The 25,952-nt window shown below is 41.5% G+C and overlaps 6 protein-coding genes and 2 non-coding genes across 9 annotated transcripts in view; 3 read left to right on the top strand and 5 right to left on the bottom strand.

Moving 5' to 3' along the window:
• The window catches only part of LOC137606344 (glutamate receptor 1-like), a 46,624-nt gene extending 44,199 nt beyond the window's left edge, over positions 1 to 2,425 (top strand). For both annotated transcript variants that reach the window (XM_068331568.1, XM_068331571.1), the window contains exon 18: positions 148 to 2,425. In XM_068331568.1, the coding sequence (XP_068187669.1) occupies positions 148 to 366 (219 nt within the window). In that variant the 3' untranslated portion in view covers positions 367 to 2,425. The remainder of the gene's footprint in view (positions 1 to 147) is intronic.
• A 5,377-nt stretch (positions 2,426 to 7,802) lies between these two features.
• Positions 7,803 to 15,964, bottom strand: nipal4 (NIPA like domain containing 4). The gene is made up of 10 exons (XM_068331219.1): positions 15,741 to 15,964; positions 13,185 to 13,289; positions 11,586 to 11,723; positions 11,327 to 11,383; positions 11,078 to 11,168; positions 10,811 to 10,971; positions 10,443 to 10,610; positions 10,250 to 10,329; positions 9,956 to 10,168; positions 7,803 to 9,864 (listed from the first exon to the last, which is right to left on the bottom strand). The coding sequence occupies exons 1-10, from the start codon at positions 15,778 to 15,780 to the stop codon at positions 9,661 to 9,663; spliced, it is 1,257 nt and encodes a 418-aa protein (XP_068187320.1). The 5' UTR covers positions 15,781 to 15,964; the 3' UTR covers positions 7,803 to 9,660.
• An 895-nt stretch (positions 15,965 to 16,859) lies between these two features.
• ins (preproinsulin) lies at positions 16,860 to 17,347 on the bottom strand. The gene is made up of 2 exons (XM_068331509.1): positions 17,161 to 17,347; positions 16,860 to 17,026 (listed from the first exon to the last, which is right to left on the bottom strand). The coding sequence occupies exons 1-2, from the start codon at positions 17,342 to 17,344 to the stop codon at positions 16,860 to 16,862; spliced, it is 351 nt and encodes a 116-aa protein (XP_068187610.1). The 5' UTR covers positions 17,345 to 17,347.
• A 1,587-nt stretch (positions 17,348 to 18,934) lies between these two features.
• On the bottom strand, positions 18,935 to 21,762 carry LOC137606303 (E3 ubiquitin-protein ligase RNF26-like). The gene is made up of 2 exons (XM_068331507.1): positions 21,650 to 21,762; positions 18,935 to 20,973 (listed from the first exon to the last, which is right to left on the bottom strand). The coding sequence occupies exon 2, from the start codon at positions 20,965 to 20,967 to the stop codon at positions 19,753 to 19,755; it is 1,215 nt and encodes a 404-aa protein (XP_068187608.1). The 5' UTR covers positions 20,968 to 20,973; positions 21,650 to 21,762; the 3' UTR covers positions 18,935 to 19,752.
• A 467-nt stretch (positions 21,763 to 22,229) lies between these two features.
• LOC137606355 (histone H4) lies at positions 22,230 to 23,125 on the top strand. The gene has a single exon (XM_068331589.1). The coding sequence runs from the start codon at positions 22,230 to 22,232 to the stop codon at positions 22,539 to 22,541; it is 312 nt and encodes a 103-aa protein (XP_068187690.1). The 3' UTR covers positions 22,542 to 23,125.
• Positions 23,126 to 23,817: 692 nt separating this feature from the next.
• On the bottom strand, positions 23,818 to 24,498 carry LOC137606354 (histone H4). Its single transcript, XM_068331588.1, has one exon. It carries the CDS (start codon positions 24,287 to 24,289, stop codon positions 23,978 to 23,980), a length of 312 nt encoding a protein of 103 aa, XP_068187689.1. The 5' UTR covers positions 24,290 to 24,498; the 3' UTR covers positions 23,818 to 23,977.
• Positions 24,499 to 25,372: 874 nt separating this feature from the next.
• trnav-aac (transfer RNA valine (anticodon AAC)) lies at positions 25,373 to 25,445 on the top strand. Its single transcript has one exon. It is a non-coding gene; the product is annotated as a tRNA-Val (tRNA).
• Positions 25,446 to 25,614: 169 nt separating this feature from the next.
• Positions 25,615 to 25,687, bottom strand: trnav-cac (transfer RNA valine (anticodon CAC)). The gene has a single exon. It is a non-coding gene; the product is annotated as a tRNA-Val (tRNA).
• Positions 25,688 to 25,952: the final 265 nt, after the last annotated feature.

Below are 25,952 nucleotides of genomic sequence, written 5' to 3'. Positions count from 1 at the left end.
TATGGAATAAAAGCAAAGTTCTTCTCTGACCTGATTTCTGCTGTGGACTCATCACAGCGCCCCCTGATGGACTGCCTGGACATCAAAGCATGTTGATCAATACATTTTTAAATTTTGAACAGGCTTGTGTTCTCCTCTCTCCATTAGGAGCTGATTGATGCAGCCATGATGAGCACCAGCCTCGGCGGGATGATGGGAGGAGGAGGAGGAACGGCGTCCGGAGGTTTTGGTGGAGGAGGAGGAGCATCAGGACTCGGAGGCGAGAATGGCCGTGTGGTGGCGCATGATTTCCCAAAAGTCGGAGCTCAAAGTTTACCCTGCATGAGCAAAGCTGCCGGCCTTGGACTGTCCTCCACAGGCATGTGATCAAAACCGAGACTCCTGATTGGAAAGAATGCTCCCGTCTGTTTGTCTATCTGTCTGTTTGTGGAGAAAGAAGGGAGAGAGGAGGAGGAGAAGAAGAGGTGGGATGATGGATGAAGGAAGGACGAGACCAGAGACAAGTGGGAACTGAGCAAAGGTAAAGGAGGAGAATGGATGGAGGGAGGATGAAAGGAAAAAGAAAGGTGGAAGTGAGATGTTAGAAAAAAGAGGTGAAGAAGTAAAAGAAAATTATATAAGAGGAGAGAAAAAAGACTCAAAGGAAATGTTAGGCAGGCAAAACAAGGAACGTTCATGTTCATCTGACTGGATGAATACAATAAAGCTCTGATGAACGGACTGCTCCTGAACACAACACCTGAGCCAGAGTCAGACACCTCCTGCAAGACGAACATCTGGGCTCAATGAACAAAAAAAATATCAAAGTACTTTTTCTATGAAGCTGTTTCAGCTCAACTTATCCTGACAGAACCCAGGAGGGAAACGGAGGGTTTGTTTTCTAAACGTCTGAATTACCCACTCGTTCTTTTCCTCATCCCACCCTTCACTTCTCTCCTCTTCCTCCAGTTGAGCAGCAACACTGAAGGCCTCATCACACCCACACTGAATGCCACTTTGACATATGAGAGTTTTGAGTGTCAGAATTTGAGCATGTTTAACACAAACACTTTAGTTGTTGCTGATAATCTTCAGGAAAAGCCTCATCAGTCAGCTGCCTTCATCATAATGCAGGTTTAGTGTGAAATATCTGCAGAAATTATTTTTTTTTTTGGTTTATTTTGTGGCTAATTTCAGTGTTTTATTGTTTGAGGTCTTTATGATGTGAATGAAGCCCAAACACACACAAAACTGATCACAGTCAAATCAAACGGCGAGGAAACAACAATATGACATCCAAAGAAAAAGGGAAAAACTAATGGCACCTCCACCAACCCGTCCCACATCCCGCCCCCACGTTAGCGTTCATGGAAATCCCTTCATATTTAAAATATCAAGAAGTGCTATATCTATATCTTGTAATTCCAAGGAAAGTGGAAATAAAACATTCCTGGATGTGTTCTTTCATGTGGATCCCCTCTAGACGGACGCATCCTTTTAGCTTCCCAGAAATCCTTTCAGTACATTTAATTTATTTCCTCTAATAAACATAAATTTATGAAAGAAAAAAAACTTGTTTTCACCTCATGCAACAAACAAAACAAAACTAGATGCTAAACAGAAAAATTAATTTAAAATCCCACAGGCTGTAGGTCCCTGAAGTAGTCGATGACTCCTGCAGGGACAAAAAATAATTAGTTAAATTAATCATTTCATTACTTTTGATAATCAGCTTTTGATATTCATTTCAGCTGTATCAAAGGTGCCTTTAACCAAGTTTAGCTTAGCATTAGCATCATCACCAAGAGTAGCTAGCAGCCATTAGCAGCCAGATCCAAGAAGAAAACCGTCACCAGTCAGGTGGAAGCAACCAGGTGACGGACAAACCTCTGATACTAACACACCCAGATTCTTTTCACCTTTTATTTCTTTTTTTTACGGTTTTTAAATTACTTTGTTTTATATTATTGAATTTTTGAGTTTCATCCCAAAATCCAGATCGCGTTAGGTTCCTATTTGTTTGCATTACTCTTTTTCCAGAGCTTTGCGGTCACCTTTATCTTGATGCTCTTCAGCAGCCTTTCATTCATCCAGGGTTAAGATGTCAAGCCTTTATTTCTAATTCCCTTCGTTTTGATATTCAGTCTTTTTTTCCCTTCGTTTTACAATCAGTTCATTGAACACAGGGTTAAAAATGTTATGATGAAATCATTTGGAATCAGGACCAAGTTGTGATGTTTTGAATGAGTTCTGCGTTCTGGTGCCATCGGCCATTTTTCTTTCTCTGCAGTGTTTTTGGACTGGTCACATTTGCAGCGTCGCAAACCTTTTATACCGAACAAACATCAGGATTAAAATGTTCACACGAGAGACGCACAGAGTTACACTTGTTTGTTTTATTGATCAGTTTCTAATCAGTTGGATCTTTGTTGATTTCATTCATATCAGCGACTATTTAATAAAAACTCTTAACATAAACTCGACTAGTTTTTTTTCCCGTCTTGTTTGTTCATGTTCTCAGAGCATCCACCATGTTTGATCATTTACTGTCTTGTAGCTTCTGACCTTAAAGTTTGCCAAGTTTGCCATGGAAACAAGGCGACATAATGAAAATGTCATTTTCAAATCTTTGATTTCATTTTTGTTCAAGGTTTAAAAAGGTTTTGTGCTGACAAAGCATCAACTAGCATTGTTTTGTTAGCGTCACGTTGCTCCACCTGTTGCTAAGCGACTCTGTTGTGCTTTGAATCGCTTTGTCAGGTAAAGACGCATGAAAAGACTGTTAGACCTAAACAACAGAAAAAACAAAAATTCATGTCTGAAAGGCGGTTTTGTCGTTTAATCAGAAGGTGTTTCTCCGTCTGGCTGATCTAAGAGAAAGGAGGTCGTCATGGCGACATCTTCATCGTGTGTGCAACGCCCTCACAGAACAGTTGATGTCAAAATATTTTCCAGCTGCTCGGGTTTTGATGCTGAAGGGTCAGGTTGTGTTCAAAGAAGTCGGCAAACATATTTCCCACATCTGTCACATTCTGAAAACGACATCATCTGTGATGCTGTGAAACCACCGGCCGACAGAAGATGAGTTCAATCAGATTTTATCTCCTACTTCCAGCTGGACATAAGACACATTAGAGCTCTTCACACTCAGAACAAGGGGGGGGGGGGTGGGGGTGGTTTCTCCACCGTCGTGCAGCAGAATCAATTTCTCCACTGCAGAATAATCTTTTTTTTTTTTCATCACAATGATGAAACCGAAGATTCAGTCTCTCAACGCTCCAGAAAATGAGAAGAAAGCACAAAATGTCGATGCCATCAAGATGCAGAGTTTAAAAAGAGTGAACCTTATTTTCAGAAATTTGACTGTTATCCAGAAACAAAACCCTACAATAAGGAAACTGTTCGTTTGATAAATAGTGAGTAAAAATGGCTGCATGAACAGTTTGACAACCAATTTAATATTTAATAAAAATGCTGTAGCAAGACATATAAAATAATTTATAAAATTTGTAAGGTGACGGTTTTTATGCTTCTGTCTCCTCGACCGTCTATCAAGGATAAGAGAAGTCTATTATGACATTTCTGTAATGTAGAAATCTTTAATGATAAATTTAACTACAGATGTAGAATTAAAAAAAGTTTTTTCCTACTGATTGAGGTCAAACTTCAAGGTTCTGTTAAACGAACACTTTTCCGATCTGTGATTCTCTTCCTGCTCCGTCCCTCGCGGCTCCTCCACTCCTTTTTATATTTCTTTGCTCATCGATCCTCCTTTTGCTCGGTGTCTTCATTTATTCTACACCTTTTCCTTCTTCCGTTTGTTTCCTACGTTTGTTTCTTCATCTCCTTTATCTTCCTACCGTCTTTCTCTCACGACTCTCCTTCCCGTCCTCGTTTCTCTCCATTAGCTTCTCCTCTTCTGCTCCCAGGACCTCTCATTGAACGGCTTGGTGTCCTGAGGCGGACATCACATCACAGAACGCCTCATTACTCCCCCTGGAAGGAAGGGAGGGAGGAAGGAGACAGACGGGGCCGAATCACAGCTGACAATTAGCTCCAGAAAGGCCCTGATCAGTAGTATGTGGCCCATTACCTTCAGGAGGAGGAGATCCCTGAGGTGACAAAACACCACACTGTTCTGAACTTAAAAGAAACATGGAGACACAGCTATTATTATTATTATTATTATTATTATTATTATTATTATTATTATTATTATTATCATCATCATTATTCATTTTCAAAACTGCTTCTTCTGCATTTGCGGGTCACGGAGGTTGCTGAAGCCTATCCCATTGGACTTACGGGCATTTTGCCAGGGCATCGCAGAACCACACGAAAGATGGAACAACCACTCACGCACACACTCACACTTACAAACAATTTAAAACTGACCAATCCGCCCCGAAGTGTGTGTCTTCGGAGCTGAGAAGAAACCAGGAGAAAACTTTAACTCTGATCTGATTAACTCTTGATTTTATCTTTTTAATTTGCTCTGAAGCTTCACTTTGAGATTCTAGATATCAGATTTTAAAAACCCTTTGAGACCCGCAGTAATCCAACCGGAACACTTCAGTTTTATCCTCAGACCTTGACATTAATAGGAAGGCAATGAAGTCACCTTTGTCTTAAACTTGATGCTGAATGTCAGTGAATCCCTGTGGTGTCAGGCTCCGCCCACCTGGACTGGAATTCTCTGCAGAGACTCAAATGTGGGTTAATCTCCTGCTTAAAATATTCCTGATAAATGGACTTTTTTTGTCCTGTTTGGGGAACGTTTGTTTGGAATAAATCCTTTTGGAACTTCAGACGTTCCTTTAGAGCAGAAAGATCCTCATCTGAGTCTATTTTTTGTTCTAAAATTCTTGGTTCCACTGATCTGCAGCACAGAGGACATACAGTAAATCAGTGTGATCATGAATTTCTTTAATCATTTTCTCTCTGTCTCCTCCGCAGCAAACCGCCGGGGGTGAGAGGAGGAGATCTAAAGGAATGTGATTAACGTGAGGTGGATTTCCAATTAAAAATAACAGCACACCCCGGAGAACCTCCTCGTCCCCCCCTCCCCTGTGAAGGAGGTTTAAAGACACTCCGTCAGGTTGGAGTCGCCTCCGTCACAACCTGCTGCTGGGAAATAACGGCTGCTCAAATCAAAACAACCTCGCCTCCCCCAGGCCTGCAATCGGCGGAGCTGCTTTGAATGGCGCCGACGGGCCTCCTCCCACCTTTGCTCCCGCTGGTGTGAACTCAAAGCTGATGCAGAGACGTCATCGTTGTGAGGGCAAGATGGGAGATTTATTTCAGGCTTTTTGTGAGTTGAGCGTGATGAAAAACAACTGAAATAAAAATTAAAGTGGTCCCGATAAAGTGACATCATCATCCTGAGTGCTTCAGACACCGCTATCAGTTTGGAGGCCGATTTGACCCTTGACCCTTAACGGCTCCCGACAACAAACCGAACAGAACCTGATTCAGTTTGTGTTGGTGGATTTATCATCACAACACACACTTACATAACCGCATTATGCTTGTATAAAACACACACACACACACACACACACACACACACACACACACACACACTCTGATGCAGCAGCATGATGGAGCTCTTGATGGAGGGATTAGAAGAATCAGACATGGCAACATGATGACAACTGGTGGAAGAAGATTTGTGGAGGAATTATGGAGGAACATCTGTTGAAAAACTGTCAGAGAAAAAGAAAAGTGCATCAAGAAGGAGAGAAGAAATCAGCTTTTTGTGTTTATGTCCGCGAGGGGGGCTGGTTCAACCCCCCCCCCCCCCCAGGAGGATTACAAGGGTTTAAAGTGACCGTCAAACATGGAGGCGAGACAGAGGAGCCGGCTGATTGGCTGTCAGGGAATTAACGAAAGCCAATCAAAGCATGCAAAATGTAATTATGGCTTTTGGTTAAGAGTGACTTGTGGTGGGGGTGTTGAGGGGGAGGGGGGGTCATTATCAGCAGCCGCAGATAGAGCTGTGATTATTACACTGAGTGGCAGAGATGAAGGCGGGAGCTGATTTATTCTGATCGTCATGGTGTAAAACCTCCATCAGAATTTACAGGATGAGTCTGATGATAATCCGGAATGTTTGTTGGAATTAACAGATTTCAGGAAAAGGTCCAAAAACAACAACGTGATGACGTCATCTGGTCCAAGGGTGGGAGGATTTATGCTTGTTCACTTTATTTTATTTTGGTTTCGGGGTCCTTATTTACATAGATTTTGTATTAACATTTTGTTAATCTTGAAAAAACAAAACATACATTTTTGAACAGATGTTTTTGCTTCCTATAAATAATAGAAACATAATTTTAAGGGTTTTTCCCTAATCTAAAACAAAACTTTCATTTCATTCCACCAAACTTTGTGGAGGGGCGGGGCCTGAGCCAGGTATGAGGGGCGGGGCCAAGGCCAGGTGAGCTGTTGGACTTTGTTGGAAGTGTGCGCTCTATCATATCTTATCAATATCTTCTGAATTATTTTACATAAATTATTGTTTGCTACAGAGGGACATCCGTGGGGAACTATTTTCAGCGGCGGAGGGATTGTTTGTATGCGCTCATGGAGGAAGATGCGGACCGGAACAGTTCGGTTCAATGAAATGTCTTTAATAGTTTGTGGAGCTCAGAGGAAGGAACCGTGAGAGGAGGATGACGATGATGTGAAGTGATGAAGACTTCCTCTGGATGCTTTCAGGCTCCAGCATCTGCTCACCACCGAAACCCCCGCTGAGCATCCGGATCGCTGCTCACTGAGGTACAAACTTCCCCTTTCGTTACGTTAATAAACCTTAATGACGTCACTGCAGTACATGAAGACGTCGAGACTCGACAGGTGGAGGATTTAAATCTCTAAAAGCTTCCTCTACCTGCGTAATGACCCGCTGGTGTGTGACCACAGCGCCGCCATGTGGACGTTATGAGAACTGAAGGAAACAGAACCCACGATTAGAGCAGATGAACAAAAATTTCAAGAAATAATTAAAAAAATATTTTTTTATGCCTTCAACTCGCAATTTCAGATTTATTTAATCACATTATTATTATTTTTGATGTGTTTTTTTTAGACCTCAGACTCCTGGAAACTGTTTTTAAGACTTTTATCATATTTAAAAAAAACAGAATTCCACAGGAAGGAGACATGTTTGAGCTCCTGACAAGTAAATAAATAAATAACGCTTTCTAACGTTATTTACAGATTACCTTCACAATCATTGAGCTCCAGTTCGCTCCTCTCTGGCTGCAGCGTGTTTTTTTATTTTGCAATTCAAATTGTTCTGCAGTGAAACTCGGAGGACTTCCAGAGCAGAATGGCTGCAGCATCGCTGAGTTTCCTGACTATCAGTTTCCCTCTCGATGATTCCACTGCTGGATAATTAGTCCGCTGAGGTTACAGACAAAACACGACTCTGACAACGTTCTCCATCCTCCTTCCCCTCAGGAGGAGCAGCAGGAGCAGCAGAGCAGGAGCAGAGCGTGATGATAGATGGTGGTCAACGGCAGGAGGACCAGACGGTAAAGAACATACATCTAGAATGACAGACTTTCCTCCACCAGAGAGTAGAACATCATTTGTTTGTTTGTTTGTAGTCCCTACACGGAGATCTGTGGAAATGTTTACCGCATGCTGTGTAATTAGCGACAAACAATCATGAAAGGCAAAAAAAACAACAAGTGGAAGAACATTTTTGAATGTTTTTGTCTGCAATCACTTCAGATTGCAATGAGCATAACCTCCTTTATGTTGAAGGTGAAATCACTGTTTATCAAAAAATAGAAGAACTCTTACAAACCTTGACTGGAATTATCTTTATTTGAAATACATTTAAAATATAAATATCTTAACCTTATAAAATAAAACATCTGATTACTTCAAACATAAAAACAAACAACAGTTCTGTAACTTTGAGCTGTTTAACTTCAAACACTGCTCATTTTCCAAAGAAAACCACGAGTCTGAATAAATCTGCAGATGGATTTACGGAACAAATAAAAACACCTATCCTCTAAGTGAACTACGACCGCTAGCTTAGCTTGGCATAAAGTTTGGAAAGAACAGAGATTATTTGAATATTTTTCCCCATTTTATAGCAGATTCACATAAAGCTAACTGTTATCATCACAGTTTACACTGGTGTTTACCCAGACGGTTAATGTAGCACCTGTCATTTATTAAGTCAGTCACTGACTAGCCTCCTTTATGCTAAGCTAAGCTCCCCGGCTGTAGCTTCACACACAGATCTGAGCTGTGGAATCATCTCAAACACAGCTGGACAGCAAACTGACGATTACAATCACACATCCTATCACCATCATTGATTTTTGCAAACATCCACTGAGGCACTGGAAAATGCGAGTCAATGCAAAGAACGTGTGAAACAACAGCGGCAGGATCCACTTACACACACGCAAACGGAGACGCACACAATCAGAACCACCGGAAGAAGAGTGATAACTCTCAATCAGTTGTTCTTCATCTCAGTATTGTGGTTTCCATAGAAACATAGTGCATCACAAAATCAAAACCAGTGAAGAAGAAGCTTATACAGAACACATGAACTGAGTGCACAGATGAGTTCATGTCATGGACTGGAGTTCCCTTTTGGGACAGACCACAGGTCCAAGAACCGGATTGACTCTCAGCAAACTGAGTCATCAGAACCCAAGACCACCAGTTGGAAAACGCCCCATCAGAGGCCAGAGGGCCTCATCATGAGGGACAGACTCCAACTTGGTGTCGGGCCTTCATCGAGTCAGCAGAGAGTCTTTCCTCAAGTAAAATACACTGAATGTTGGTCAGAACTCGTTTAGTCGTCCAGCGCTTCATAAACACCCGTCGTCAGCGAAGACGAGTTCACAACAAAATCAGACACAAATATCCGCAAAATGACAGAATAAAATAAAAGTCGTAGCTTTTTTACAGCTGCAGACAGAAAGATCTCTGAAACGTTTGACCTACTGATAAAATTTACAGTATTAAAATATGCAATCATTAGAATCAGTGAAAACACAGAATCAATGCATGTAGATGTCGCATCTGGACGACCTGACCAGAGTCTTTTGTTTGTTTGATGCCAAGTAGGTAAGTCACACCTGGCTTCGACAACTAGTTCCTGTGGGTCAGATTAGATCAGCTATCAGGTTCAGAATTTTAATCATAAAAGCAAATGTGATCCGGATCAGGTGACATCTGAGAAGGAAAGAACACGATCGTCTCTGATTGGTCGACACCTTTGTTTGTCTCCTTCAGGATCAGGTTCAGGACGTGGGGTTTTTCTGTCTCGCTACATAGAAGCATGACAATATATTAAACACACAACTAGATGAAATATTTTTAAAAGCGGATGTGTTCTTTTATGTGTTTTGTAGTTCTTCAATGTTCCTTATTTTAATCTATTATCATTATTTTATGTGTATCTGTTATTGTTATTTTATTTCTATTTGTTTTGGTTGTCTTTTTTTGTCTTTGTGTAGATATTTTGTGCCTTGTTTGATGAGGAAATTAATCCTAAACGTTTCTTCTAACAGCTTTAAAACCAATGAAGTCAGAATTTAATCAGATTTCTACAGCCATGAACTCAAACCTCAAAAAGTCTTTGACACTAAACCACAAACTCTAGACAGGAAACTCAAACCTGTGACTTTTCACCTGTGACTTCTAGCTGATGATAAAGACTCTCGGTCCTTCCTCTCTCATCGGAGGAAGACTCTCTATCACGATGTTGTCCATCAGTCCGTATTTATCCTCTTTTTTATTCCTCTTTCCTTCTTCTTCTATTCTTCCATTGGCTGAAATCTCCTCTGTGAAACTCTCCCTCTCTACCGGCTGAGACAGCTGATTGGTCAGCTCCCTCATCGTCACCTGGAGACAGCAGAGCGGATTTTATTCTTTAACATGAAACAACAAGAAACAGAAGGTTTGGTTCACTATGAACTAAAGCATGATCGCCGACCTTCAGCTCTCTGAACAGGTGGAGCATGGTCACACCCACCACGATGACCAGGAAGGCTCCCAGGGTCGTGACCACGTCCACAGCCGCCATGTCCTTCCACTCCTGGAACAGGATGATGGAGGTGGACAGAACCACGGAGGTGAAGAGGACGTAGTAGATGGGGTAGACCAGCAGCGTATTGAAAGTGTCCAGAGACTTGTTCAGGTAGTTCACCTGTCCACATCACACCACGCATTTATGGTCACACATCTGTTATCACATCTGAACACAGTTGCACATAACGTTGCAGCTCACCTGTGTTACTATGGAGACAATGAGCGTGAACAGCAGGATCCACGTGAGAGGATTAGCAAGCACTGAAATGTCATACAAAACTAAAGAGAGAAGAAGAGGAGGAAGAAGAGGATGAGGAGGGTGACTGAAACACATGGGTTGAATGTCACTTATTAACTTATTAACATTCTGTTCTCGGTGTTCAGCATCTCACCGGTGTTGATGGCGATGGCGAGGCCCTTCACGGAGGAGACGGTGAAGGCTCCCAGGAGCGAGCAGATGCTGATGTAGACGAGGATGTTGGAGGAACCGAAGCGAGGGGAGAAGTAGAGCACAAGAACCGCACACACAACCAGAACCACCGACATGTAGACCAGGAACCCTAACAATAAGAGTTAAGTCAAAAAACACAAATGAACATATTAACTCCATATACAAAAATCAACTATTAAAATACCCCCAAAAATTACATATAAATGGTTTAAATGTAAAATAAACATTTAGGAAGATGAGGTTATTATTTAAACTATTTATCTGTGACCAGAGAGGTTCATGTAAATAATATGATCTGAACCGCCTCACCAGGCTCCAATAACTTGCTGGTCATTTCCTGTAGTGATGTCACTTCCTGTTCCTCAGGGGCATGGATAACAAGCAGGATGCTTCCCAGTACGCACAGCAGACAGCCCAGCTTTCCCACTACGTTCAGCACCTCCCCCAGCAGGTGGGAGGATAGAATGGCACTGAAAAACACACGTTAACAGTTAAGTCGAGTTACCGTTCAAATAGTTTTAATGACCTTTTCCAATACTTTGGTGCAGATAATGCAGAATTTAAACAAAGTGCTACCTGATGAGGACACTCAGAGCACCCAGCGGTGTCACCAGCGTAGCCGGAGCAAACATGTAGGCTCCGAAGTTACAGGCTTCTCCAGCTCCCACTGCATCAAATAAAAGTTTTTAAAGTCAAAGTGCATGTTTAGCCTAGCTTAGCATAAGACTGAAAGGAGATGGAAGCTACAGGATTAGCTTCATTAGAAATTCTGTTTATGCTCCATCATCATATTTTAATACAGTTAAACAGGAATAAAATTCTTACTGGTTAAAAGGCCTCCCCACCACAGCCAGTCCTTTAGGTAGCCATGACCTCCATCACCTACACACACACACACGCACGCACGCACGCACGCACACGCACACACACACAATCAAATTTTCTGTGAATAAATTAGCTTTTTTTTAATCACATATTAATTTAATACTAATACTCTCTGTGTGCTACATTTTAGACCAAAAGCATTGAGCCTCTTTTAAAACATAACACCACACACAGGTGACACACATCCAGCTCTCCTCACCTGCTCTGGTGTGACCGGTGCTGGCCAATCGCAGAAGAGCTTTCTTCTTCAGAATGACACTTCCACCAATCAGGACGGCCGACAGCAGGGCCAGAGTCAGACCCAGCCACAAGTTGTAGGAACTGTTTGTCTGCAGATCTGGAGGCAAACATTTGATTAGCTGATGTGTGTTTATGAGGGCGCGGATCTGGAGTTCAACAACTTTATCTGACCTGAAATCAACCTGAAGAATTTACTGGAAGAGATTTTTACGATAACAGGAGTCATTTAAGATGAGGAATGTCACTGACATTCCTCATCAGTGAGTATGAGACACGCCCTTCCTCCCTGAAGGAAACCTGGATGGTTTTTACAGCAGGTTTCCTACAGAAAAACTACGATTTGGAAAAAATCGAAATATAAAAGTGAATAACGATTTAGACGACTGACATTCTTCATGGTAACATTTTATATTTGAAATACAGCTCGAAGGACTCAACAGACTCGGTGTTGGCGACAAAAAGAATTCTTCGTGTTCCATTATGACAGAATAGGAACTGGATGACCTCATTTAAAGTGGGAACATTCATTACTCTTCAACTTCTAGCTTTAATGTCTGTCTTCAGGACTTGTCAAACATTAAGTCTGTCTTATCACAAACGTGCCAAACAGTGAAACAGAAACTGTGATGCAACAGCGCCTCTGAAATATTCATGATGAGTACGGGTGTTCTGCTTGATCGTCATCTTGACGCCGTTTGGTGATGAAAACATCTTTATTTTCCACCACCTGTCCTCCATGCAGACTGAATAATGGGTTTCTTTGAAACACGTTTACATTTCTCTTAATACAATACGTCCCTTTCAGCAACCCTTTGTGTTCACAGCCATTGTTCCCTCTGTCGTAACGCAGCAGAGAACGGAACACAAAACCACCACAAAGATAATCACGTCTTTTAAAAATAATCGTATTCATCAGAGATTAACTGACATACTATTAAAATAATTTCTATTTCACTTGTCCCCAGAGACAGTCCTTTAAAAGTGAGTACAATTCTCATATTTGTGTTGTTTATCCAAGCTTATTTTAACATGCGTTTAGAATAACCAGAATGATTGTGACTAACTTCAGGATTTTCCAGTTTAATGTTTGATAATTCCAACAAAATAGTTGTTATACAAACATAAAAGAATAATGTGTGCATATTAATGTACCTGTGAATATTTCTGTGAATTTCATCTCACCGTTCTTCCTGTTTAACAATTTTGTATTTGCTAATCCTTCAGTTTATTTATCTAACTTAAGTGCCTGTTTTCTATTGGCTGCTGGGACTATACAGGTGAGGCCACACCTGGATTGTTTGCTGAGTGGAGACGTGATATAGAGATATTGATCATGTTTTTTTAAGTCTCAGCTTTAAGAAAAGATCCTCTTTTTGTTTTCTTGCTGTGTTTGAAAAAACACGTCATAAACGTCTTTATTTTATGCTCCTTTGACAGACAGGAAGATTTAAATTAGATAAAACAAGTTTACACATTCAGGGGCGTCTCATCCATTGACACCAAGTAAAAGGCGCGCGTGTGTGTGTGTGTGTGTGTGTGTGTGTTTGTGTGTGTTTACCTGTTAACTGAGTGCTATTGTTGTTGTGTGTGTGGTACAGCTGTTGATCTCCACTGATCAAACACACTCCAAACTTAGATCCACACCACACCCGGACCAGTGAGCCTGGGGAGACCACCAGAACCGATTAGCATTGATATTTTGGGATTAATTTAAACTGTGATTCCTGGTTGCAATTAGACCCTCAAAGTATTGTTTGAATCACATGATAAAAGGCAGACCAGATGCTAACAATGCTACATTATGAACCAGCAGCAGCAGCTTCACTGACATGTTTGGTGTAAACAAACAACAGCGGTGCACAGACGGGTCTTTGTTGTGGGACTAATTAGCAATGTGTATAAACGGAGTTTATGTTAGGTGAGTGTAATGCAAACACACTGAAAATGCTAACATCCAGATGTTTAACAGATTTATTGTTGTGCATGCTAACATGTCATAATGAGTCATAAACACAGTACAGCCGATGCTGCCAGGTTGTGAGTTTCTGACCTGACGGTGGTGCTACATCAGGTGTGTCTACAACTGGATTTTACATGACTCGTGCCTCATGTCTAAAAATGATGCTGGTACTCCTGCTGGAGATGGAGATGTAATCTATCACAATGATGCAAAAACTGCCAAACGCCAAAAGAATGACAGACTTGGATTTTTGTTGTTGTTGTTGGTTGACTTCACATCTGAATTCGCTGAATGAAAGCCTTCAAGGTAAACATACAGTAGTCAACCAAGTAGTTTCACACATCACAACTGTTAGGTTGAAGCTACAACTTTTCCAGAGACATTTGTCACTAACGGATCCCAGAGACACGCGGTCCCAGCTGTGTAGGACGTCATGGTGGTGATACGGATATGCAAACGACACGGTTTGCAGCGGATATCACACCCCTCACTGGTGAGTTCAATGACCGCTTTAGAGATTTTGCCAGTATAAAAAAAAACAAACATGTTATTCTCCTCGCCCTTCACTGTGGATCCTGATGAGACCCCACCTCACCTGATGGAGCTTCAGTGTGACAGTGAATGAAGCAGCAACTATATATATGCATATAAATATACACACGTACGACACATATAGACTATGAGTGGAAAAACTAATTTTCCTGAGGGGATCATTAAGTCCATTTGTTCTTCTTTTTTAACCTGAGAGAAAATATCCTTATCAATCACCCTAGAGTCAGATCACTGATAGATGAGGTGATCGGTCGTGTCAAAAAGCAAAAGAATGGACAGAAAGTCATCTATAGTCCAGAATTAAATGACAACTACTGAGTTAATAATTAGGATTTATCTGTGCGGTGTTTGCCCATTTTAAGGTATCCGAACATTGCGGTTTTAATATTTGAAGTAGGAGTTCTCAGATATTTCGAAAATCACTAACTTTGTCCGGACTAACACACACAGAACTTTTGTGAGTGTTTACTGAGGGCGTCCGAGCACAGGTTGAATCCAGTCCCGTGAGGGTTGGGAAATACGGGTTGGACCACTGTGGTGATTAGTGTAACATGAGGAGCAGGACTGTCAGTATGAGCAGCAGAAGAGTTCAGTGTTTACTCTGTCAACAGTGAGGCCTCAGTGTAAACAGCAAAACAACGCTGAGTGTGCAGACAGGGAGATCAGTCCTACCAAAGAGCAGACAGGCGAGAAAATTCAGGAGTAACTAACCTCTATGAGATGAAACTGAAAGAAAAAAAAAATACTGGGAAACAAAACATGAAGGTGCCAGATATGCGTCAAATTATCCTCACCAGTTATGAGAGAAAGAAAAGGCTTTATTTAATCTAAAAATAAATCCGCAAAGTCACTCCATTCATTTCGCAACTACTGATAAACGGTTTAATCATTTCCATGTTAGGAAATCATGTGTTACTCATGGAATAAATACAGATCAGATGATGCTTACTGACTCATTCTGATTATCTTTACTATTTTTTTTTATATTTATTCATAGTAATTTGTGAGAATATTTCTGTTTTATGTGTCACCAGATCTACCTTGACCCCTTCACCAGTACATGACTCTGAATCTGGATTATTAGCTTCAGACTGGTGGTATTAGATCCAGATTATGATCAATCACAAAATCATGGAACATCATAATCTGTCAGTTTCTGTTTTCATCCAAATCTGTTTATCAGGATACCTTGTGGACACAGCTAACATCCTGTTTAGTTCTTTTAAAAAATAATTATTTTTTTTAAAAACTAACGGTAAACAAGCGTTCATGAATATGGAGGGTCAAAATATTTTATATTATTACAGTAAATCGTAGAAATGTCATCAAAACTACACCTTTAACGGAAATATTTCAATATTTAACAATTTATAAAAGTTTTTTTTGGGTAACATTATATAAAGCTACTGCGTCTAGGGTTATTATTATTATTATTATTATTAATATTTACTTTATCTTTATTCCGAGTGTTAGTGTTGCAGCACTGCAGGCGGACGGAGGTTAATGTGTTCTGTTGCTAACAACAGAACATGATGGAGATGATGATCCCTTAACCCGCCATCTTGTTTTAACTATAAGGATAATACGGAAAGTTGTTCTTACCGTTCCTGCACGTCCCATTATCCAGCTGAACATCTCGCATTGTGTTTCTCAGAGGAGGAAAACAATCCACCAAAAGACCCAAAAAATTATTTAAAGTGCCTAGAAAGCCAGCAAGAAGTTATTCTGACACATTTCTGGACAAAAACTATAGCCTCTGTGTCGTATTTTAACTAGCCATATTGAAACGATTCTCCCCTCTTTCGGGTCGGACAGATGAGTCCATAGAAAAACGTCAACTGAACACACCGGTGAGGCGGTGGAGGAGGTAAACACAGCGACGCTTGACTCCGCCCCATCGGGCAGTGCCGTATCTAACAACAGGTGTATCACCTTTCCGTTGTACTTCCGCAGAATGCGGAAGTACAACGGAAAATAAGGCGATAATCTGATGTAGAAGGACTCAAGTGAAATAAATACAAAAAGCAACAGTATCTATTTAATAAATATTAAATAGGCTATTAGACAATTCTAGTCAATTAACAGAAGATTAGTGGAAATTTGTTGTAAATACTTGGAAGCATTGTATTATTGCCGCCCACAATTGCTGCATCAGTAATCAGCATTATTTTTATTACTACTTATAAAATATCCACAAGAAACATTTCTGTTTTCTTCTCTTAAGTACTACGTTTGATTAAATTACAGTTTCAAAATAATACCTTCACTTGTAATTTTTACCTGCATAGCCTCCCATACTCCTAAAAGTCCAAACAGTAAGTTCAACACACTCAAAGCTGTGTTAATAAAGGTTTTCGAATTAGTTGAAATGCTTCCATTGTCTACATGTGTTTTATAAATCACGCACAAGTCTTTTTAAAGAACACAATGAATCACTGATAGTAAATAGAACAATTTTAAAAAGAAAAAAAAATCACCACTCCAAAAAAACACTTGATGTTCTCAATTCACAAAAGTTTATTTTCTAGGAAAAATAATTTCATCTTTTTCTTCAGCACTTCATTTGACAGCAGTTGTTTTTTTGTTTTTTTTTTAGAGAGATGACAAAGAAGTCACTCTTCTGATGCAAGGGTTAGCAGTAGCAGGGTTCAGGCTAAGTTAGCCGAGATGTACAGCTATGCTAAGCTAGGCAAGGCTAACCAACGTGAAGGCAGGTTCTGTTCAGTTGCAGTAGTTCTGCAGGTCGAAGATGTTGCAGGGTCTGTGGCAGCATTGCTCCACGATGCCTCGCTTCACCAGCATCTCCATCTGGTCCTTGAAGGCAAACTCCGCCACTTCATTCTCTCCACCTGTTGCTGCGGCTCCTGCGGCCTTTGGAGGGAGGAAACCTGGTGGAATAACAGACATCACAGATTTAACATCAGATTGAGGGTAAATCAAAAAAATCAGATGCCATAATTAACAAAAAATTAGGATTAATGTTGAACTGCTGGTGTCTAAATTTGTTTTATATGTTTCTCACCCAACAGAGAGTCAATGTCTCTCTTGGGGTTGTAGAAGAAGCCTCTGTCCCCACAGACCAGGTAAAGGGCGTCGACCAGGTGAGAGCCACACAGGTGCTGAGGAGCAGCGACGGCCTGGGAGCCTGGCCACGAGACGACCAATAAGACCAGCAGGGTGATGGACTGGAACCACAAAGCTGCCATGCTGGAGGAGAGCTAAACACACAAAAAAATGTATTAATTATTTTAATGCGGCACATTTTCAATTTAAATATGTGCTAATAATCATCTTGTACTCTCTAACCCTGGATTAAAATTAGCTCATAACAGTAGCCATAATGTAAAATATACGTAAAAATCAGAAGTTAGATATTATTTAGTTATTATATCAACTTCATTACTTTTGTTTGTTCAGATTTCATTTTTTCTCTAAATAGATTATTTAAATTTGGTTGATTACTCTTACTTACTGTTTTAAATTTATCAATAGAGTCCTTATAGAGAACAAAATGTCATGATATACCAATTGATTTAGCATTAGTATTGGAAGGTCAAAATGGAAAAGATAAAAATACAATATGTGGACACTGTAAAATAAAATAAAATACAGAAAATACAAAATAAGACAAGAAATCAAAGTTAAAAATAAAGATTAAAATAAAAATGAGGAGGAGGGGAATAGATGGGAGCAATAAGGAGGAACAAATGTGGAGCTGGAGAAGAGAAGAATAGAATTAGATGTGATGAATGTGCAGATGTAAGTAACGAATAGCAGAGGAGAGCAGGACAATAGGAGATGAATGAGTGTAATAGATGGTGGAGGATTAAAGAAGTTCACGGTGAGGAACACGTAGAGGTGCAGAAAGAGGAGCAGAGTCTCACCTGAAGATTTCAGAGAGGAGATAGTAGCTGGAGGAGGAAGAGAAGTCTCACCTGTAGAGTCTGGACGAGGTGATGATGAAGAGGAGGAGATGCCTTCAGAGGTGGCTGGTGTGAGGAAGAGCAGAAGGCCTCCTGTCCATTTATACTCCATCACCTCCACCTGGACACGCCCACCGCTCCATTAATGTGCGTTTGTCAGCACAAATTAAGAGAATCCGTTTATTTCCGATCGACTGGCTGCGGCACTTAGTAAAGCAAACAGAGCTAATGAGCCGACATGATCCGATCACCTCTTATAGACAAATATTGATCACCTATCTGCCCCCGGCTACTCCTGCTGAGCTCAGCGGCACTTCTGAGTTCAGATAAACTCAAAGCAGGTGAAACTAAAAAAGAATATATACACCATGAAGAAAGTGGACTTTATGGTGGGATTATTACACTTCTTAGTGAGTTTATAGAGCTTTATAATAAGCTATATATGGTGAACTCTACATTTTGGGTGACATATTATTCTATTTACACAGAATTGGTGGAAAGTAACTAAATACATTCAATTACTGTACTTCTAAAAATAAGAATGACTTGTATTTGACATTAATTTATTATTTCTTTGTAATTATAGAGTGGAGTAATGTATTATATTTATAACATTGAGCTACATGTATTTGATTATGTCTGCTGCTTGATAGATTCATACTTATTTTTAGTCACGATAATCAAAAAATATGTAATATTTTATTAAATATTAAGACAGAACTCCCTTACAACACAGAAAGGATTTCAAAAGAATTTTATCATAGCATTATCACCTCCATCATTATAAAAGAACAAACATTTACCATATATCAGGATTTGTGATCGTTTGAATTCAGGGCTTCTACTTGTAACTTGTATTTCTACTACTGCAGTACAGGCCTCAGTACTCCTTCCACCTCTCTGCTGACGGAAATCAACTTGTTTGTCACAGACTCATCTAACCATGACGAGCGTCATGACGGAAAAAAGTGTTTCTGAGAAGTTGACATATTTAGAATGAGGACATGTCCACTCCAGTCAGCTCCCAGTAACCAGTACGACACCTCCAGTCATGATGTATCACAGCTCCGAGCGTTCATGCAAGACTCACGACCTCAATGTGAAAGATCCTCCTATTCCTTTTCTTTTTTATGAAATAGGTTTAAACTACATAAACTGAATAATTGGCAAAAAAAAAAAAAAAGCTTCCAGTATGAGAGTAAGAAAGAACAGCAGCATATTTACTGAAGATTAGACCAGTTCTGGATCCAAGTTTGAAACATTTTTGGAACAGAAAATAACAGTAAATTTTGAATAAATCTTGACTATAACACATTTGGAAACATTTTTATTTTAAATAAATAACTTACAAAAGTGCAAAGAAACAACTGCAGTGAGTGTAAAGTGTTATAAATGTTCAGGTGTGGTATTCCAGTGCAGCTATTTGTACTTCACACAAATGCTTCTCTCTCGTTTAGGCATTTCAACAGTAATGACAAACATACACAAGACAGAAATACTGGTAGTCACAAGTAAAGTTAGAAGAAAATGTCCTTCTTTCAATTAGAAAATATTAGAGGTAATGACGAAATGAGAAGAAGAAAAAAAACAATAATAAAAAAAGAAGTATTTGGCACTGTGCGATACAAACACAGCTCTCAGACTGAAAGGCCTGTGCTGCAGCTTGCAGCTGGTGTTTGGTCGGTGACCCATCAGAGGTACACGTCCATAGTCTCGCTGATGGGCTCCCGGCAGAGTGGGCAGCAGCGCTGCTGCACATTTCGCCGTTGGATCAAGATGTCGGTGCAATGCCGGCAGAGGCAGAGGTGTCGGCAAGGCAGCAACAACACCTTCTTAGTCAAGTCTTGACAGATGACGCACTTTTTCCTCTCTTCCTGCTCCTTTAACAGGCCGAGCAGGTTGGTGTCTGTCAGACGGTCGCCGTAGGCTCCCATGCCGGAGGGGACCTGTGGGGATGATGTCTTTTTGCCCCTCGCTGATGCAACATCCTGACAGTCCATCTCGTTCACGGTGAGGCCAGGATCTGTGTTAGTAGCATCTGTGTTACCAAGCCTGGTTGGGCTACCGTCCTCCTGGACCTGTTGATTGGCCAGCGGCTGGTCCGGTATCATCGGTACGCTACCAGTTCTCAGAGGAGCGATGACCGAAAAAGGGTTCAATCGCCGGGTGAAGGCAGGTCGCTTGGTGTTCAGTAACAGAAACACCAGGCTGACAAAGACCGCTGCGATGAGCAGGCCATAAGAGTCCACCATGATGACAGTGAAGAAGACGCGGCCCAGTCCTCCCAGGAAGTCCACAAGCAGCTGGCAGGAAGTCCACAACAGCACAGAAGCCCCGACCAAGCAGCTGTAGAGAAAGGTCAGCAAGGTCAGGGTCAGCTCCACTGTTTTGTACACAGGGTCCTCGACCACCTCCCAAACGCCCGCCAACCCAGACAGACAGTTCTGCGTGCCGATGAGGACCAAGTTGACCAGCGTGTTGAAAAAGTAAACGACGAGGCTGAGGCCGATGCAGAGGCCCTCAAACGTCTGGCGCAGGATGCAGCTCCCTGAGATGAGCCCACGGTGCAGCACGTCCTTGATGCGCCACGCCACGTGACAAGAAAGGTGTCCCACCATCTTGAAACTCTCAAAAACCCCTCCAAATGTCTGTAACCAGTCCTCCGCAATGTGTAGGGCTCCACAGGCGGCACTGGAGACGGCCTCACTGGCAGTCAGGAAGGAGAAGAGAGCAAAATTCCAGTATTCCGCCAGAGTCGATTCCGTCAGGAGGACGTGGTGGGAAGCACTGAACCCAGACAGGAGGTCGAGCAGCGAGTTGAACGACCCGATGACCAGGTCCAGCAGCAGGAAGAAGCCGTCCACACATCTCCCAAGAGCAAGCCAGACAAAGTTCACTGCATCCATATTAGACTGCAGAGAGAAGAGGAGAAGTAATATTAAAAGGTGCATCTCTGTCATCCATTTATTATTATAATCAAGTTCATATGTGAAGCTTTTGGTGTGTTTAAATTTAGTTTCTATTTGACAGCAGGGAGACACAAAAATCTCAGATAGACAAACAGGATTATGAAGGTAGCAAACACAGCTGCTATTGTAAAGAATATGACGCCAATCACACATAAAAACACCCAATCTTGTGCATTATTTCAGTGAGCAGTAACTCTAAGGAAACAAAATGTTACTTTAACAATCACTTGAAATGACTGTCTTTGTGCAAACCTCCCAGGCCGATGATAGAAAAATAGATATTTTTGATAATAAATGAGTGTTTAAAAATCATGATTGTGAAAACCTGCAGATTTAAAAACGATATTTCTAAATGTTATCCGATAGCTGAATGAAACTTTTCGGTCCAACGTACTCGGGGAGAAGCTCTGTTTAGTGTTATTCCAACTTTTACAAACGATGGTTAAGAATATTTATCCTTTATTTGTGAGGTAAGAATTAAATAGGAACGACATGCTAGCTTACAGCAGCTAGCGAGCCACACCCATCAACATTAGCTTAGTGATGTAAATACAAATCAAAGTAAATACAAATCCGGGCTGTCGAGAATAATTTACTAGTGATTATTTATTTTACTCACCGTAGCAACATGGCTCAAAAATATTTAATCACTTCGTGTCAAAAATAAACACAACAATTAGCTATGATTTTTTAGCACACTACTTTAGCTTCTTCTTCCTCTTCGTGGTCTTTTGTCGCAAAGTAGTTCAAAAATGTGATTACCGCCACCTAGGGGACCGGGTGTTAAACCACAGATAAGGTCACCCAAACTTTCTCAATAAATATAAAAAAAGTGGCTCAGAAAATATTTTATTTCAAGCACATTTTTACATATAACCTCATAAATAAAGAGGTGAATTATTCACTTGTGTAATGGCAGTGTTTTTGCTTTTTGTTCATGATTTTCAAAATTATCGAGTAAACTACTTTATCCCTTGTAATATCATAATTAAGTGAGAAAGACGGGCTGAAGGTTTACTGAAATGTTCTGCCGTTTCAAAGTCCATCGTTAAAAAAAAGATGTAAGGAAAAAACGAGGGAAAGAGAATTAGGCCCCGCCTAGTCAAAAGCTGCACCCGTCTTCTCTTACGTCCGCAGAAACACTGTATATACGTGAGTTCCTCGGAGTGGAGCCATTCGTTGACTGAAGAAGACGAAAAATGAGTGGAAGAGGAAAGGGAGGCAAAGGACTCGGCAAAGGAGGCGCCAAGCGTCACCGCAAGGTTCTGCGCGATAACATCCAGGGGATCACTAAACCTGCCATCCGCCGCCTGGCTCGCCGTGGCGGTGTGAAGCGTATCTCGGGCCTGATCTACGAGGAGACCCGCGGTGTGCTGAAGGTGTTCCTGGAGAACGTGATCCGTGACGCCGTCACCTACACCGAGCACGCCAAGAGGAAGACGGTCACCGCCATGGATGTGGTGTACGCCCTGAAGAGACAGGGCCGCACCCTGTACGGCTTCGGAGGCTAAACCCAACATTTATCGGTCTCTACATCAAACAAAGGCTCTTTTAAGAGCCACTCACTCCGACGCGAGAGCAAGTTCTTTCATCGATGCATATCATGAATAATCAATTTGTAGGGAATTTAATTAAGACATTATCGACTATACGGACCTGTCTGGCTGCTTGGTTGGTTTAATTGTCCACCCGGTAGTTCCGCTGTTCATTTTTCCACTAAAACTACCCCAAACCAACTGTGGCTACCGGCCAATTGTGCTGCTTTTCAGTGATGCGTAGATAAAGATTCACGGAGCTTTGAAGCCTTTCATCCAATCGGTTGAAGTGCAGCTCAAAGCTTCTTGAGGCTTCATTTCTCCTATGAGGATGACCCAAGTGTGTAAGATTTTGCAGAAGGCCTGTGATTAAAATCCCCCATACCAAGTATACAAAACATTTATATTTTGGTGATGGTAGTACACTACACATTAAAGCATTCATGCTTTTGATATACTGATAGTATTTGTCTCCAAACCGCAATGGTGGAGCCTGAGGGTTTTACATGTACAGTATACTATACTGCAGCAAAATCCGGACCACGTTCCAGAATCAGTCACGTGGTGTCAGCCAAACAGCGAGGCGTCGGACGTCATCATTTTTAGCTCCTCCACTAATTGAAACAAGCGTGGATAGGCGCATCGAGGACACGTCCGGCCCACTAATTTGTTCTTTAGGAGTTTTTTTTTAATTTTTTTCATTACATGTACTTTAGTGAACCCCGAAGGGGAAATTACAAGCAATGTAGTTAGTCCGTTAGTCACTCACATACACATCAATATTGTGTACAGGCCCTATAATTCTAGTTAAAAACTGAAGAACCCTCTTTGATGATGTGAAAAGTCTTCAAGAAACTTTCTTCCAAGTGCAGTGGAATGATTTAAACAGCTGTGGATGATTTCAAAGTATCTACGCCATTATCAGACTGTCCAGACTCGTTTGTCTGATTTGTTGGTTTAAATATCCTCCCACCAATAGCCGCTCAGGTACGGACCACGCTCAGCTTAGCCTGGTCCAATCAATGCCAACACCCTCTCAGATACCCAGATCAACCCGGTTGCTCGCGGTTTCCCGCCATTCATTTCTTCATTACTTACATAACGGCCGAACACATGAATGTTTTTCACTGATTTTAGCAAATTTAATTCCGCGTGTCGGTCTCTATTGAAGTCTTTTACAAGATTTAATAAACGCAATCACTGGTCTTCCTACAACTTATTCATACGGACATTACATTTCTGAAAAGACAATGAAAAAAGATGGAGCCACTTTGAGGCTTTTATCTACATTCGGTTCGGACAAGAATCGAGCAAGATGTTTGGCATTTGACGTTATTTACACAAGGAAACGAACTCTTTGGAATGTGAGTGGTCCTTAAAAGGACCGTTGTTGGTTAGACAGGAGGACCGGTTTAACCTCCGAAGCCGTACAGGGTGCGGCCCTGTCTCTTCAGGGCGTACACCACATCCATGGCGGTGACCGTCTTCCTCTTGGCGTGCTCGGTGTAGGTGACGGCGTCACGGATCACGTTCTCCAGGAACACCTTCAGCACACCGCGGGTCTCCTCGTAGATCAGACCGGAGATACGCTTCACACCGCCACGGCGAGCCAGACGGCGGATGGCGGGCTTGGTGATCCCCTGGATGTTATCACGGAGAACCTTGCGGTGACGCTTGGCGCCTCCTTTGCCGAGTCCTTTGCCTCCCTTTCCTCTTCCGCTCATTTTTCGTCTTCTTGAGTCAACGAATGGCTCCACTCCGAGGAACAGACGTATATACAGTGTTTCTGCGGACGTAAGAGAAGACGGGTGCAGCTTTTGACTAGGCGGGGCCAAATTCTCCCTCAACCATTTTTTTCTTAGATGTTTCTAGTGTTTCCCTTTGAAACTTTTTACTGTATTACTTTGTAATGTTACATGTATTAAACACATACATACGTGCACGCACATGCACACATAGTACAATATATATAAGATATATCCTTAAATGTAAAATATATACTGTATTTAAACAATGTGTATGAGTATGCAATTTGTCCGTTATAACACAATAAAGTTTCTGTGTAAACTCAGTTTGTTTCCACATTATTTTCACAGGTTTTAAGGGACTTTCCGTAATCATATTGTACCACTTTAAATTAGCTGGCATCGTGTTTTTTTTTTGTGTATGTGGACTGGCAGGTGGAGAGGTGCCAGTTCACCTCCTGAGCACTGCCGAGGTACCCTTTGAGCAAGGTACCGTCCCCCAACAATTTGATCACTGGGCGCAACGCAGCATGACTTCCGGTAGCTGTACCGATCTTCACTCGACGTAACGGACTGTTCATGAGCCGTAAACGCCCCATGAGAACCGTGGAGACTCACTGGTGTTTTCTCCTACAGATAAACTGTGATTTCAACACTAGGGGGCGCCAGAGGCCCCTCTTCACAGCGGGGTTTCTCACAGCTGCGCTGCTCTTCTCGATGCGTTCAGGGAACCTCCAAACTTCACCACTTCATTGTGTTTTAAAACTCAGCGAAGCTCCGTGGAAATTCGTTTTTTGGAAGGCCCTGGGATTTGTTCACCGACCGTCCGTAAACGCATCCGTCGGTTCCTGTCACCTGGTAATAAACTCGAGTAATTCTAACAGCAACAGACCCAGCGACGATGACGGGGCGTCCTGTTGGCGGTGAACGTCTCATCTGCTGAGATCGATGTTAAATAATAATCTATTCACTTCTAAGGTGTGAACCCACAGACCAACATACTACAGAGTCCCCTGGGTGGTATTTCTAATCTTGGTTGTCATGTCTTGCTCTGTTGTCAAGGTTTCCGTAGTGTAGTGGTTATCACGTTCGCCTAACACGCGAAAGGTCCCCGGTTCGAAACCGGGCGGAAACAGAGTTGCTGTTTTTTTTCATTAGGTTACAATAGAACAAGGAATTTTTTTAAAAAAATTCAGCACCACCGGCTGTGGACCAGATGACAGGAGTACGCACTGACGTCCTGACTGAACTAGTAAATACCACTTAAGTCCCTCACTAATATATTGATTAAGAAAATCCATAATTGTTTCCGCCCGGTTTCGAACCGGGGACCTTTCGCGTGTGAGGCGAACGTGATAACCACTACACTACGGAAACCTGTTGCATTACAAATTAATGAGGGTAAATACTTATGTAGAAAGGCAAGTATGACTGTGCTACAATGACCTGAAAATATTTCGGACTCATTTTCAAAAGTGGATATCTTTAAAGCAAGTAGCACATCTTGTCACCATCTACCCAACTATTATCTACATTTCCGAGTCATTTTAGATCTGTTATTGATTATAAATATTTCGTCAAATCCACTCTTACCCGACCTTCGTTTGCGCACACCAGCTCTTTTTTTATCCATTATTTCTAT

This window comes from Antennarius striatus, chromosome 13 (assembly GCF_040054535.1).
Source record: "Antennarius striatus isolate MH-2024 chromosome 13, ASM4005453v1, whole genome shotgun sequence".
Taxonomy (NCBI): domain Eukaryota; kingdom Metazoa; phylum Chordata; class Actinopteri; order Lophiiformes; family Antennariidae; genus Antennarius; species Antennarius striatus.
This window is presented reverse-complemented; position numbering and strand designations above follow the sequence as displayed.

Excerpts from the sequence above, each read along its gene's own strand:
- nipal4 (XM_068331219.1), bottom strand. The coding sequence starts at position 15,780 with ATGCGAGATGTTCAGCTGGATAATGGGACGTGCAGGAACG. Across the intron at positions 11,384-11,585 it reads CACCGGTCACACCAGAGCAG|GTGATGGAGGTCATGGCTAC; the intron begins GTGAGGAGAGCT and ends GTGTGTGTGTAG. Across the intron at positions 11,169-11,326 it reads GTGGGGAGGCCTTTTAACCA|TGGGAGCTGGAGAAGCCTGT; the intron begins GTAAGAATTTTA and ends TATTTGATGCAG.
- ins (XM_068331509.1), bottom strand. The coding sequence starts at position 17,344 with ATGGCAGCTTTGTGGTTCCAGTCCATCACCCTGCTGGTCTTATTGGTC. Across the intron at positions 17,027-17,160 it reads AGACATTGACTCTCTGTTGG|GTTTCCTCCCTCCAAAGGCC; the intron begins GTGAGAAACATA and ends TTATTCCACCAG.
- LOC137606303 (XM_068331507.1), bottom strand. The coding sequence starts at position 20,967 with ATGGATGCAGTGAACTTTGTCTGGCTTGCTCTTGGGAGATGTGTGGAC.
- LOC137606355 (XM_068331589.1), top strand. The coding sequence starts at position 22,230 with ATGAGTGGAAGAGGAAAGGGAGGCAAAGGACTCGGCAAAGGAGGCGCC.
- LOC137606354 (XM_068331588.1), bottom strand. The coding sequence starts at position 24,289 with ATGAGCGGAAGAGGAAAGGGAGGCAAAGGACTCGGCAAAGGAGGCGCC.